The sequence below is a fragment of the Lonchura striata genome, chromosome 29 (genome assembly GCF_050655825.1).
Source record: "Lonchura striata isolate lonStrDom1 chromosome 29, ASM5065582v1, whole genome shotgun sequence".
NCBI classification, from domain to species: domain Eukaryota; kingdom Metazoa; phylum Chordata; class Aves; order Passeriformes; family Estrildidae; genus Lonchura; species Lonchura striata.
In genome coordinates, this window is record NC_140731.1 from 3,952,788 (window position 1) to 3,965,868 (window position 13,081).

The 13,081-nt window shown below is 68.0% G+C and overlaps 2 protein-coding genes across 13 annotated transcripts; both read left to right on the forward strand.

Moving 5' to 3' along the window:
* The first annotated feature begins 12 nt into the window (after positions 1 to 12).
* TIMELESS (timeless circadian regulator) lies at positions 13 to 10,896 on the forward strand. 12 transcript variants are annotated; one of them, XM_085562903.1, is made up of 30 exons: positions 13 to 84; positions 748 to 890; positions 958 to 1,111; positions 1,201 to 1,315; positions 1,390 to 1,452; positions 2,254 to 2,355; positions 3,106 to 3,264; positions 3,332 to 3,465; positions 3,546 to 3,633; positions 4,432 to 4,608; positions 4,943 to 5,160; positions 5,571 to 5,674; positions 5,750 to 5,919; positions 5,998 to 6,123; positions 6,201 to 6,352; positions 6,427 to 6,524; positions 6,605 to 6,722; positions 6,793 to 6,994; positions 7,825 to 7,976; positions 8,058 to 8,143; positions 8,224 to 8,347; positions 8,429 to 8,511; positions 8,584 to 8,732; positions 8,836 to 8,998; positions 9,069 to 9,137; positions 9,208 to 9,326; positions 9,845 to 9,983; positions 10,062 to 10,101; positions 10,219 to 10,319; positions 10,456 to 10,896. In XM_085562903.1, the coding sequence occupies exons 2-30, from the start codon at positions 794 to 796 to the stop codon at positions 10,575 to 10,577; spliced, it is 3,624 nt and encodes a 1,207-aa protein (XP_085419029.1). In that variant the 5' UTR covers positions 13 to 84; positions 748 to 793; the 3' UTR covers positions 10,578 to 10,896. The 12 variants fall into 12 exon arrangements, with proteins under 12 accessions (XP_085419029.1, XP_085419032.1, XP_085419035.1 ...); XM_085562906.1 differs by having other exon boundaries at positions 14 to 84; positions 10,065 to 10,101; XM_085562909.1 differs by having other exon boundaries at positions 14 to 84; positions 3,109 to 3,264; positions 10,065 to 10,101.
* Positions 10,897 to 10,954: 58 nt separating this feature from the next.
* APOF (apolipoprotein F) lies at positions 10,955 to 12,082 on the forward strand. The gene is made up of 2 exons (XM_021542516.3): positions 10,955 to 11,078; positions 11,160 to 12,082. The coding sequence occupies exon 2, from the start codon at positions 11,176 to 11,178 to the stop codon at positions 12,055 to 12,057; it is 882 nt and encodes a 293-aa protein (XP_021398191.1). The 5' UTR covers positions 10,955 to 11,078; positions 11,160 to 11,175; the 3' UTR covers positions 12,058 to 12,082.
* Positions 12,083 to 13,081: the final 999 nt, after the last annotated feature.

Here is a 13,081-nt window from a genome sequence, read left to right on the forward strand (position 1 = left end):
CGGGGCCTCGGCCGCGGGAACTGGGGCGGTTGTGTAACGCCGCCCCCGCGCCGGGACCGGGAGCGCGGCGAGGACGGGGCGGCGGTGAGCGGGACCGGGAGCGCGGCGGGGACGGGGCGGCGGTGAGCGGGACGGGAACCGGCCGGGAGGGCGGCGGGGACGGGGTCCGGCACCGGGGGAGACCGGGATCGGGGGGTCCGCGGGCGGGGAGTGGCCCGGGACCGGGGACTGGGGGTCCTCGGGGGTCACGGAAAGCAGGGGGATGTTCCGGGATCGGACGGGATAGGAACGGGGGAGTGGATACGGGATCGGGGGAACCTCCGGGTGCTCCGGGATCGGCGGGCCCGGGGCGTGCTCCGGGATTAGGGGGCTCCGGGGGAAACTGGGGGCTGAGATCCGGGATCGGGCGTGGGGGGGGTCAGGAATGCTCCGGGATCGAGAAGGCAGCGGGGCCGAGTGGGATTCGGGGGGAGCCCAAATTTTGGGCGGGGATGTTATGGAACCGGAGGAACCGGGGCTTGGGGTGGACCGAGACTGGGAGGTGCGCGGGGATCGAGGCGGTAACGGAGCCCGGGGGTTGCTGCGGCATCGGTGGGGTCCGGTACCGAGCGGGACCAGGCCTGGGAGGTTTGTCGGTGTCAGGGAGACCGGGAGCGGAGGATGTCCCAGGGGGACCGGGACCAGCAGGTGGGCCGGTACCGGGGGAGCCCCGGCGCGGGGGTCCCCAGCGCTGACAGTGGCCCGCAGGTGGCCCCCGGTGCCGGTGCCGGTCCCGTGTGCAGCCCCGCGCTGCATGGACTGGTACATGATGAACTGCGAGCTCCTGGCCACCTGCAGCGCCCTGGGCTACCTGGAGGGCGACGTGTACCACCGGGAGCCCGACTGCCTGGGTAGGTGGGCACTGGGGAGGGGGCGACGGGACAGGGACGGCGAGGACTGACGGCCCCGTGTCCCCAGAGAGCGTCAAGGACCTGATCCGGTACCTGCGCCACGAGGATGAGAGCCGGGACGTGCGACAGCAGCTGGGGGCAGCCCAAATCCTGCAGAACGACCTCCTGCCCATCCTGGTGCAGTACCCCCAGGAAAAGGTGCTCTTCGACGCTGTCATCAGGTATCGGGGGGTAGGGTTGTGGTTGGGGGTGGCCCTGCGGGGGCTCCTTGCTGGGCAGGGGTCCCTCACACGCCTCTGCTCCCTCGCAGGTTGATGGTGAACCTGACGCAGCCGGCCCTGCTCTGCTTTGGGAAGGTGCCAGCAGATGCCACCTCCCGCCACCACTTCCTCCAGGTGCTGTCCTACCTGCAGGCCTACAAGGAGGTGAGTCTGCCCAGGGACGTGCTGTGGGCGAGGGGCTTTGCCCACGTTCCCGTGCTCACGTGGGGTCTCTGCAGGCTTTTGCCAGTGAGAAGGTGTTTGTGGTGCTCAGTGAGAAGCTCTACAACCTCCTGCAGCTGGTGAGTGCCCCGTCCTCGGGGGGGCTGCAGGGTCTGTTCCTGCTGGGGGTTCCCGTGGGGGCTGCCAGGTCTTGGAATTACCAGGGGGTGCCGGGATCCATCCCTGCCATGGGTGCCTGGGGGCTCTGGGGTCTGTCTGACCCCCTGTTAGGGGTGCCCATGAGGCTGCAGGGTCTGTCTTTGCCAGGAGTCTCTGGTGGGCTGTGGGGTCTGGCCCTGCTGGGGTCCCTCAGGGCTGTGGGGTCTGTCCTGCTGGGGTCTCTCAGGGGCTGTGGGGTCTGTCCCTCCCTCAGGGGCTGTGGGGTCTGTCCCTCCCTCAGGGCTGTGGGGTCTGTCCCTAATGGGGGGGTCCCTCAGGGCTGTGGGGTCTGTCCTGCTGGGGTCTCTCAGGGGCTGTGGGGTCTGTCCCTGCTGGGGTCCCTCAGGGGCTGTGGGGTCTGTTGTCCCTCAGGGCTGTGGGGTCTGTCCTGCTGGGGTCTCTCAGGGGCTGTGGGGTCTGTCCCTCCCTCAGGGGCTGTGGGGTCTGTCCCTGCTGGGGTCTCTCAGGGGCTGTGGGGTCTGTTGTCCCTCAGGGCTGTGGGGTCTGTCCCTAATGGGGTCCCTCAGGGGCTGTGGGGTCTGTCCCTCCCTCAGGGTTGTGGGGTCTGTCCCTAATGGGGGGGTCTCTCAGGGGCTGTGGGGTCTGTCCTGCTGGGGTCCCTCAGGGGCTGTGGGGTCTGTTGTCCCACAGGGCTGTGGGGTCTGTCCCTGCCAGGGACCCCCGGGGGGCTGTGGGGGGCTCCGACAGCTCTGTCCCCCCAGGACTGGGAGCAGCGGCAGGAGGAGGACACGCTGCTGATCGAGAGGATCCTGCTGCTGGTGCGCAACGTGCTGCACGTGCCCCCGGACCCCACGGAGGAGCAGGTACCGGGACAGGGCCCCTCCCTGGGGCCTCGGCGGCTCCGCGGGCGTGGGAACCCCAGCCTTGCTCTGGGGTCCCATGTGGTGGTGAAATTCCTCCTCCAACCCGTGATTCCAAAGAAAAACTGCGCAGGCTCTTGGTGTTTGGTCTCAAGGCAGTTTATTGTGAATTATCTAAAAGATTTTCTTCTCGGGCTGTGGCTGTTTGGTCAGCGGCCTGGACAGAGGCCCACACACACCCTGACATCCTCTCTGTCTGCTGTCTTTTTCTTCTCTTTCCCAGCCCAGGGCTGCTGCTAGCTTTTATATGATATATTACGTATTACGTTTATGGTTTTCCCCCAATACCTACTACCTGTATTACCAAGTGCTTTTCTACTCTAAACCAATCTGTGAGTGCCAACATCACCAAGAACATGGAGGCAAGGAAAAGGAAGGAGGAAGAACAGGATTGGCCCACTTTCTTCTATCTTAGAACTTCTGACCCCCATATACAAAGTAAAAATCCCCCTGTACAGGTGTTAAACCCCCCCTGTACAATACTAAAAAAATTTCCCCTCTGTTTTGTGACTGCTTGTTCCACCTCCAAAGTTGGTAACTCATTTTGTGGCTCAAACTCAAAATCTCAGCTGTTTCCAGCTGCCTGCCAGGGTCTAAAATGCTTCTGACCAAGGCCTGGAACCTCTAAAAATGTCTGAGAGACATTCTGAGTTCCAACACACGGGGACCCTGACACCCCGCCACCACCTCCAGCAGGGTGTGGACGGTGATGCCAGCGTGCACGACCGGGTGCTGTGGGCGCTGCACATCAGCGGGATGGACGACCTGCTCAAATTCCTGGCCAGCGCCCAGGTGGAGCAGCAGTGGGCCCTGCACGTCCTGGAGATCATCTCCCTCATGTTCCGTGACCAGGTGAGCTGGGGCAGGGGTGGCAGGGTGGGGATCCCCCCGCCCAGAGCGCTGACAGAGCTGCTGGCAGAGCCCGGAGGAGCTGGCGGCGCTGGGACAGGGGACAGCAGGAGCCGAGCACAGGGAGGACACGCAGGAGCTGGAGACCTTGAGGCAGAGAGAGCTGGCAGAGAAGAGAACCCGGGCGCTGCAGCGCCCATCCAGGTGAGGAGGGGGCACCCCCGTGGCAGGGGTGGGACCCCCCGAGGTGGGGACAGCATCGCTCAGCCTCTGTTCCCTGGCAGGCATTCCCGCTTCGGTGGCTCCTACGTCCTGCAGGGCGTCAAGTCCATCGGGGACCGGGATGTGGTGTTCCACAAAGGGCTGCACAACGTGAGCGTGGGGCAAGGGCTCCGGCTGGGGACGTGGCAGGGGGACAGGGATGTGTGTGCAACGTGGTGCTGGGGGCGTGGCACGGGGTGGAGGGAGGAGGATGTGGCAGGAGGGGCAGGAATGTGGTGAGGGGCGTGGGGTTGGGGACACGGTGGGGGCACAGGGCTGGGGACACGGTAAGGAGTAGGGGAGCAGGAATGTGGGTGGGACACGAGGCTAAAGATAACGGTGTGGGGTCAAGGATGTGGCAGGTGGCACTGGGATGTGGATGGGGGTGGGGGGCACAGGTATGGGGATGTGTCACACAACTGGGGAGGTGGCAGTGGGCACAGGGACAAGGGCATGGTGGGGGGAACAGGGGCTGGCATAGGGCTGGGGGCATGGGGCTGGGCAGGGGGCACAGGGACATGATGTGGGAGGGACACAGGGATGTAGAGGGGGCTGTTGGGACAGGGACACACTGGGGGGCGTGGGGCCAGGTACATGGGGAGGACACTGGCACGGGGATGTGGCAGAGGTCATTGAGATGGGGATGTGGGTGGGAGGTACGGGGACACAGGTAGGACACAGGGTTGGAAGATGGGATGTGGAGAGCCAGGGATGTGGGTGGGGGGCATGGGGACACAGGTAGGACACAGGGTTGGAAGATGGGATGTGGAGAACCAGGGATGTTGTGGGGGTGCAGGAACAGGGACGCAGCATGGAGCACTGGAATGGGCACACGGTGGGTGGCACTGGGATGGGATGTGGCACCAGGACAATGCCACGGGGATAAATCTGGCGCTCCATCCTCTGCAGCTGAAGAGCTACAGCCACGACCTGGGCAAGGAGCCGCGGCGGCTGCCCCGGCACCGCCGGGCCGCCCCCGAGGCCGAGCCCTCGCGCCGCTCCGCCCGCAACGTCCGGCTCTTCCTGCGCCACTTCTGCCAGGACTTCCTGGAGGGCTGCTACAACCGCCTGATGCTGCTGGTCAAGGTGAGCGGCTGGGAGGGCTGGGACCCCCTGGGAGTGCTGGGATCCCCTCTCCAGGCTGTGGGAGCGCCGGGATCCCCTCTCCAGGCTGTGGGAGCGCCGGGATCCCCTCTCCAGGCTGTGGGAGCGCCGGGATCCCCTCTCCAGGCTGTGGGAGCGCCGGGATCCCCTCTCCAGGCTGTGGGAGCGCCGGGATCCCCTCTCCAGGCTGTGGGAGGGCCGGGATCCCCTCTCCAGGCTGTGGGAGCACCGGGATCCCCTCTCCAGGCTGTGGGAGGGCCGGGATCCCCTCTCCAGGCTGTGGGGCCCCTGCTGAGACCCCCCTGATCACCCCCAGGACCAGCTGGTGCGGGAGAAGGCTCAGGAGCACGACGAGACCTATTACCTGTGGGCCACTGCATTCTTCATGGCCTTCAACCGGCTCCACGGCTTCCGGCCCGAGCTGGTGTCCGAGACCGTGGGGGTCCGAGCCTTCCACTTCATCGAGCAGAACCTCACCACCTATTACGAGATGGCACTGATGGACAAGAAGGAGGCAACAACCTGGGCCCGCAGGTGAGCAGCTGGGACCCCCCAGGGCACCTGGGACACCCTTTGGTGGCGAATCCCAGTACCTGGGGTTCTCCTTGAGTACCTGAGGCTCCGCGTGGTGTCTGGGACCTTCTGGCGGTCTGGGACCCCCACAGTACCTGGGATATCCCCAGTGCCTGGGACCCCTTGGATACCTGGGACACCCCAGGGTACCTGGGACACCTCTTGATGTCTGGGACCTCCAGCTAATTGGGATCTCCTGGTGCCTGGGACCCCCTGGACACTTGGAACCCCTCTGGTCGCCTATGACCTCGCTGGTGCCTACCCTGGGAACCCCTGGACACCTGGGACTCTGTGTTGTCTGAGACCCCCTTGGGCATTTGGGACTCCTGGAGTACCTGTGCCCCCCCTGGGCAGCTGTGACCCCCCCACAGGATGCACTTGGCGCTGAAGGCGTACCAGGAGCTGCTGCGGACGGTGCAGGAGATGGATCGCTCCCCGGAGCAGGCGGTGCGGGACAGCAGCCAGGTCATCAAGAGTGAGTCTCTGTCCCTCTGCCCGACCCTGGGCTGTCCCTGACCCTCCCCTTTCCCACTGCTGCCCTCCTCCCCAGGCAACATCTTCTACGTGATGGAATACCGGGAGCTCTTCCTCACGCTCTTCCGCAAGTTCGACGAGACCAAGCAGCCGCGCAGCTTCCTGCGGGACCTGGTGGAGACGGCCCACCTCTTCCTCCGCATGCTGGAGCGCTTCTGCCGCGGCCGTGCCAACCTCGTGGTGCAGGTGGGGTGTGGCTGCCCTGCCTTGGTGGGGGTCCCTGGGGGTCGGGCAGCCCCTCCTGACCCCGTCCTTGCCCCGCAGAACAAACGTGTGCGGAGGAAGAAGAAGAAGAAGCCTCGTGTGGCTGAGGCCGCCGCCCCGCCCAGCGCCGCGGAGCTGGAGCAGCTGTGGGAAGGATTGGCCCCGCAGGTCCAGGCCTGCCTGGAGGTACCAGGGAAGGCTCTGGCCCCACGGAGGGATCTGGGGGTGCTGGTGGGGCACGGGGTAACCCTGTCCTGCCCCAGGGCGAGGTGGCCCTCCCCGAGGACGCGGTGCCCTTCGACGCCGCCTCGGAGACGCCGGTGGAGGAGCAGCGCGCGGAGGCTCTGCTGCGGATCCAGGAGTGCCTGCGGGGTTCCCGCGTGGCCCAGGCCCTGCAGCTGCTGCGCTCGGCCAGGTACCAGCACCGCCGTGCCCGTCTCACGCCCGGGGCGCGGGGACACGGTGCCAGCCTGTCCCCGCTGTCCCCAGGGAGGTCTGGCCCGAAGGGGATGTGTTCGGCTCCGCGGACGCGGGGCCGCCCGAGGAGACCCAGCTGCTTCGGGAGATCCTCGTCGCTCCCCTGCCCAGTGAGTCCCCACCCGCGACCCTGGGAAGTGGGAAAACTTCGGGCCAGGGCGCTGCAGAGCCTCAGCACGTCCCACCGCAGGGCACGCGCCCGCCGAGCCCGAGGAGCCGGAGGAAGAGGAGGAGGAGGACGAGGAAGAGGAGGAGCAGCCGCTGCAGGTGTCGGAGAAGGAATTCAACTTCCTCGACTACCTGAAGCGGTGAGAAGGGTTTGGGGAGGGTCGGGGGGTCCCGCTGCGGGGCGGCTGCGCTGACGGGGCTGCCGCGCAGGTTCGCCTGTGCCCCCGTGGTGCGGGCGCTGGTGCTGCTGCTGCGGGGCTACGCGCGGAACAGCGCCCGCACCAACCACTGCGCCGCGCGCCTGCTGCACCGCCTGGCCCGCGACCTGCGCATGGAGCCCCTGCTCTTCCAGCTCTCCCTCTTCGCCCTCTTCCACCGCCTGCTCAGCGACCCCGCGGCCGCCGCGCACCAGGTCAGACAGGGCCCTGATCCCCCCCGGGAGGGGCCTGTCCCTGCAGCCCCCAGCCCCATTCAATACCCTGCAGCCCCCAGCCCCGCTCAATCCCCAGAATTTCCCAGCCCCGCACAGGCCCCAGCATCTCCCAGCCCCACTGATTCCCCAGCATCTCCCAGCCCTGCTCTGTCCCTGCAGCCCCCAGCCCCATTCAATCCCCAGCAGCCCCCAGCCCTGCTCAATCCCCAGAATTTCCCAGCCCCGCACAGGCCCCAGCATCTCCCAGCCCCACTGATTCCCCAGCATCTCCCAGCCCTGCTCTGTCCCTGCAGCCCCCAGCCCCATTCAATCCCCAGCAGCCCCCAGCCCCACTCAGTCCCCAGCATCTCCCAGCCCCACTGATTCCCCAGCATCTCCCACCCCTGCTCAGTCCCCAGAATCTCCCAGCCCCACTGATTCCCCAACATCTCCCAGCCCTGCTCTGTCCCTGCAGCCCCCAGCCCCACTCAGTCCTGAGAATCTTCCAGCCCCACTAAATCCGCAGCATCTCCCACCCTTGCTCTGTCCCTGCAGCCCCCAGCCCCACTCAGTCCCCAGAATCTCCCAGCCCCCTGATTCCCCAGCATCTCCCAGCCCTGCTCTGTGCAGCCCCCAGCCCCACTCTCCATCCCTGCTGTCCTCCAGCCCTGCTCAGTCCCTGCTGTCCCCCAGCCCCACTCTCTGTGCTCCCATCCCTCAGCCCCTGTGTCCATCCCTGCTGTTCCCCAGCCCTGCATTCCAAATTTCCCCCACCCCCACGCTCTGTCCCTGGTGTCCCCCAACCCCTCTCTCCCTCCTGCTGTCCCCAGGAGTTGGTGACCTTGGCCAAGTTCATCCTGGGCAAGTTCTTTGCTCTGGCAGCCACCAACAAAAAAGCCTTTGTGGAGCTGCTCTTCTGGAAGAGCCCGGCCATCATCTGCGAGATGACCAAGGGCTACAGCTCCCTGCAGGAGGGAGAGGGGTGAGTGGGGCCAGGGAGGGGGCTGCACTCCCTCCTTCCCTCCCCTCACCTCCCTCCCCTCCCCTCCCCTCCCCTCCCCAGGCCCACCCGGAGCCGAGTGCCCCCCTGGACCCCTCAGGAGGAGCAGGAGCTGCGGGAGCTCTACTGGAAGTACAAGGAAGTGGAAGGTACTGGGGGTCTCTGGGGTCTCAGCAGGACCCCCGGGGGGTGGCAGGGGCTCTGTCCCTGCATCCTCCCTGTCCCACAGGTGGGGACACCATCGCTGCCATCCTGGCCCATCTCCCCACGCCCGGGCGCACGCGGAGGCAGGTGGTGAAGCAGCTGGTGCGGATGGGGCTGGCCAGCAGTGCCAAGGACTTCCCGCGGGAGAGGTGGGTCAGGGACCCCCGGGGACAGGGCAGGGACTCGCCTTCCCCCCGGCCAGGGACCCACAGCTGTTTCCCACCCCGCAGGAAGGGCACCTCCATTGTGCTGTGGACGCAGGAGCAGGAGGAGGAGCTGACGCGGCTCTTTGAGGAGTTCCAGGGCTCGGATGGTGAGCAGGACACGGGGGGCAGACCCCAAAAATCCCCCTGTAGCCCCCCCACCCTAACCCTCCTCCCCACAGACGTCCTGGGGAACATCATGAAGCACCTGACGGCGCGGCGCTCGCGGGCTCGCGTGGTGGAGAAGCTGCTGGGGCTGGGGCTGGTGGCTGAACGCAAGGAGCTGTACAAGAGACGCCGGAGGAAGAGCCAGGGCCCCAGTGTCGGGCAGGTACGGGGGGCTGGAGGCTGCTGGGCTGTGCCCTGGGGGTGCTGTCCCACCCTGGGGGTGCTGTCCCACCCTGGGGGCACCCAAACACTGCTGGCTCCCACAGGCTGACGCAGGCATGCCAGCCGTGCCAGCCCAAGACAGCTCAGGAGAGGATGAGGACAGCGAGGAGGAGGAGGAGGAGGATGAGGATGAAGCAGAGGAAGGCCACGTGGAGGTGCCCCAGGAAGGGGCTGGGCAGGACCTGGCACAGCGCCTGCATCGGGAAGGTGGGCGAGGGAGCCCCGAGCTGGGCTGGGCCGTGGGGCCGGACCCTGTGTCACCTCCTGCTGTCCCCAGGGCTGGCCGGGCCCCTGCGGTGGCTGCAGAACAGCCTGCGGCGGGCGGCGGGGGACCGCCAGGAGGACGGTGAGCGGGGCGGGGGGCGGCCGGGGGGTTCTACGGGGTCGGGGTCCCGCTGACGGCGCTCCCGGCCCAGGCGTGTCCCACCCGGTGCCGCTGGTGCCGCTGACGGAGGAGAACGAGGATGCCATGGAGGACCGGCGCTTCCGGGCCCTGCTGCGGCAGCTGGGGCTGCGGCCCCCCGCCAGCGAGCAGGTGAGGTGCCCACCCGTCCCTGTCCCTATCCGTCCCTGTCCCCATCCATCCCTGTCCCCATCCATCCCTGTCCCCGTCCATCCCTGTCCCCATCCTCGTCCCCATCTATCCATGTCCCCATCCATCCCTGTCCCCATCCCCGTCCCCATTCATCCCTGTCCCCATTCATCCCTGTCCCCATCCCTGTCCCCATTCATCCCTGTCCCCATTCATCCCTGTCCCCATCCCTGTCCCCATTCATCCCTGTCCCCATCCATCCCTGTCCCCATCCCCGTCCCCATTCATCCCTGTCCCCATTCATCCCTGTCCCCATCCCCATTCATTCCTGTCTCCTTCCCTGTCCCCATCCCCATCCCCATCCATCCCTGTCCCCATCCCCATCCATTCCTGTCCCCATCCCTGTCCCCATCCCCATCCATCCCTGTCTCCACCCATCCCTGTCCCCATCCCTGTCCCCATCCCTGTCCCCATCCCCTGGCTCCCAGCACAGCCCTGCCATGTCCCCCCTCTCTGCCCAGGAATCCTTCTGGCGCATCCCGGCCGCCCTCACCCCGCAGCAGCTCCGGCGTGCAGCCGCCTCCATCGCCCACCGGGGCCCCTCGGGGTCCCCCCCGGACCCGTCAGAGCCGCCCAGCTGCCCCCAGGACCCGGCTCCAGGTGAGGGGTGGGGCTGGGGGGGGTGTGGGACCCCCAGGTGTGGGGCTGGCTCTGAGCCCCCCTCCTTGTGCCCCTCAGCAGAGCCGCTACCGGCGGGGCTGGGATCAGACTCGGAGAGGTGAGAGCCGACTTCCCTTCTCCGTTTGTGGGGTCCTGGTTTGGGGGGGTCTTCTCCCTGCCTGGGGAGGGGATTTGGCCCCCCGCATGTGGGGCTGAGCGGTGCCACCCTCTGCAGCGAGGAGCCCGTCCCCGTCCCCAGCCCAGTGCAGCCGCGCACCAAGAGGCGCCGGGAGCTCGCCAGCGAGGACGAGGATGAGGATGGTGGTGGGAGCTCAGGTGGGTTCAGCCCCTCTGCTTGCTTCTGAGGGCTGAGGGTCCTCTAGGTGTCTGCTGGGTCGGGGTTCTGCTGTCCTTGTCCCCTTTACCACACCCCTGGGGGGCTCAGCCCTCTCCCCTCTCCATCCATCCACAGGCACCGAGCTGGCCCCACCAGCTCCCCGCTCCGAGGAGGATGAGGAGGAGGAAGAGGATCCACAGCCCCGGGGGAGGCGGAAGCGCATCCGCTGCTTGGAAGAGGAGGAGGAAGAGGATTGAGTGGCTTCCCATACCCTGCCGGTGCCCAGGCCTTGTGCTGTTTTCTGGGCTTTTTGCAGATTTTGTTGGATTTCTGCAGTTTTTCTAGGGTTTCTACAGGTTTTCTGGGGTTTCTGCAGATTTTCTTCTGCAGGTTTTGATGCTGTTTTTAAAGGCTGCACAAGCAACCAGTTTCTCCACCTTCCCCCACTTCCCCTGGTGTCACCATCTCCCTGTTTTACCCCAAGTTTCCTCTTTTTCCTCAGCTGTTGGGGTTTTTCTCCTTCCTAAAACTTTTTAAATCTGGACAGGGCCTAAATAAATAAAAGTGACTTTTGTCCTCCTTGGGTGTGTGCGGGTCTGCAGGGGGGCTGGGGGCTCGAGCCGCGCTGGGCTCAGGGAGCGCCGGGTCCCTGTCCCCGCGCCGGACGTGTCGCAACTCCCGGATAACAGCGGCTATAAAGCGGTCACGGGGCCGGCGCGGCCGCAGCGGCCGGACGGGGCAGGGACAGCGGCGAGCGGGTGAGCCGGGGCACGGGGGAGCCACGGGGGGCTGCGCCCGCGGGGCTCTGACGGGGCTTTGTCCTTCTCCCACCTCCACAGACCCAGAGCCGCCACCATGGCCCGCGTTCTGCTCTTCCTCCCGCTCCTCATCCTCAGCCGTGCCACGGCCGTGTCCATCATCACCCCTGGGCCGGCTGCCGGTCAGCGGGCGCTGCCGGCGCCGGCGGAGCCCGTCGCGCCGCGGGCACCGGGGGTGCCGTGCCAGACCCTTCTCCCCGACGCCCTGCCCGGCTTCTCGCGGCTGCCGCCGCTGCCCCGCGGCCTGGCCCGTGCCGCCCTGGCGCTGGCGCTGCGCGGGGCCGGCTGTGCCCCCCAGGCCGAGGCCGAGGCGCTGGAGCTGGCTCGGGAGCTGGGGACCCCCGCGGCCGCGGCGCTGCTGCGGGGGCTGGCGCGGGTACCGGGCGCCCGGGCGCCGCGGCCGCTGGCGCTGCTGCTGCTCAGCCTGGCACGGCCGGGGGGCTCCGCCTGCGTGGATCCCACCCAAGCCCGCAGCCCCGCGCCCGGCACGGAGCCCACGCCACGCTTGGGCCAGGCCGGCCGGGAGCTGGCGGGGGTCCGGCCGTGCCGCGGTGCCGCGCGGCGGCGGCGGGAGGACGAGGACGCCTGCAGCCCGGCGGGGGAGCGCGAAGCCCACCGGGTGCTGGACTGGGTGCCGGGAGTCAGCGTCTTCTACAACCTGGGCACCAGCGTCTACTTCGCCTTCCAGGGCTGCGAGGCCGTGGCGTCCACGCGGGCGCTGCAGGCCGCCGAGGAGCTGGGCTACGCCGGGCTGGCCGCGCTCACCGGGGGTCTGGGGGGTCCCGTGGCCTTGGGGGTGCAGCTGGGGCTGCAGCCGGGGCTCAAGGCCGGCGTGCGGGCGCTCGTCGGGTACTTCACCTCGGCCGGGGAGCCCGCGCCGGTGCCCACTGCCCACAGCGGCGCCGTGGTCATCGTCTGAATAAAGGCCACGTGTGGCAGCCGGCGCCGGGTCGCTGTTTGGGGCGGCTGGGGACGGATCGATGCGGGGTCACCCTGGCCTGGGGCAGCCGGACCTCGGGCACGTGGTGGCAGCTGGGCTGGGCCTGTCCCTGTGTCCCTCGGTGGCTCCGTGCCTGTCCCTAAAGCCCCACAGCCACTCAGTCCCCGTGGCCACACTGCCTGGTCCCTGTCCCCAGGGCTCGTTCCCTCTCTCCCTCCAGCCTCTCCCTGTCCACAGGGCTCGGTCCCTGTTATCTTGGCCTCCCCCTGTCCCCAGGGCTCTGTCCCCAGGGCTCTGTCCCCAGGGCTCTGTCCCTGTCATCTTGGCCTCTCCCTTCCCCAGGGCTCTATCCCTGTTCCTATAACCTGTTCCTATAGCTCCGTCCCTGTCCTTGCAGCCTGTCCCCCGGTCCCCTGTGTCCCTGTCCCGGTCCCCTGTGTCCCTGTCCCGGTCCCCCCGCCCATCCCGGTCCCCTCCCTCCCTGTCCCGGTCCCCTGTGTCCTGTTCCGGTCCCCTCCGTCCCTGTCCCGGTCCCCTCAGTCCCTGTCCCTGTCCCCCCCGTCCCTGTCCCGGTCCCCCCGCCCATCCCGGTCCCCTCCGTCCCTCTCCCTGTCCCGGTCCCCTGTGTCCTGTCCCGGTCCCCCCGTCCCTGTCCTGGTCCCCCCCGTCCCTGTCCCGGTCCCCCCGCCCATCCCAGTCCCCTCCGTCCCTGTCCCGGTCCCCCGGTCCCCCCCGTCCCTGTCCCGGTCCCCCCCAGTCCCTGTCCCGGTCCCCGGTGTCCCTGTCCCGGTCGCCCCCGTCCCTGTCCCGGTCCCCCCCGTCCCTGTCCCGGTCCCCCCCAGTCCCTGTCCCGGTCCCCGGTGTCCCTGTCCCGGTCCCCCCAGTCCCTGTCCCGGTCCCCCCCGTCCCTGTCCCGGTCCCCCCGCCCATCCCGGTCCCCCCGTCCCTGTCCCGGTCCCCCCGCCCATCCCGGTCCCCCCGTCCCTGTCCCGGTCCCCCCCGT

Excerpts from the sequence above, each read along its gene's own strand:
- TIMELESS (XM_021542491.4), top strand. The coding sequence starts at position 425 with ATGCTCCGGGATCGAGAAGGCAGCGGGGCCGAGTGGGATTCGGGGGGA. Across the intron at positions 1,316-1,389 it reads ACCTGCAGGCCTACAAGGAG|GCTTTTGCCAGTGAGAAGGT; the intron begins GTGAGTCTGCCC and ends GGGTCTCTGCAG. Across the intron at positions 4,609-4,942 it reads GCCTGATGCTGCTGGTCAAG|GACCAGCTGGTGCGGGAGAA; the intron begins GTGAGCGGCTGG and ends GATCACCCCCAG.
- APOF (XM_021542516.3), top strand. The coding sequence starts at position 11,176 with ATGGCCCGCGTTCTGCTCTTCCTCCCGCTCCTCATCCTCAGCCGTGCC.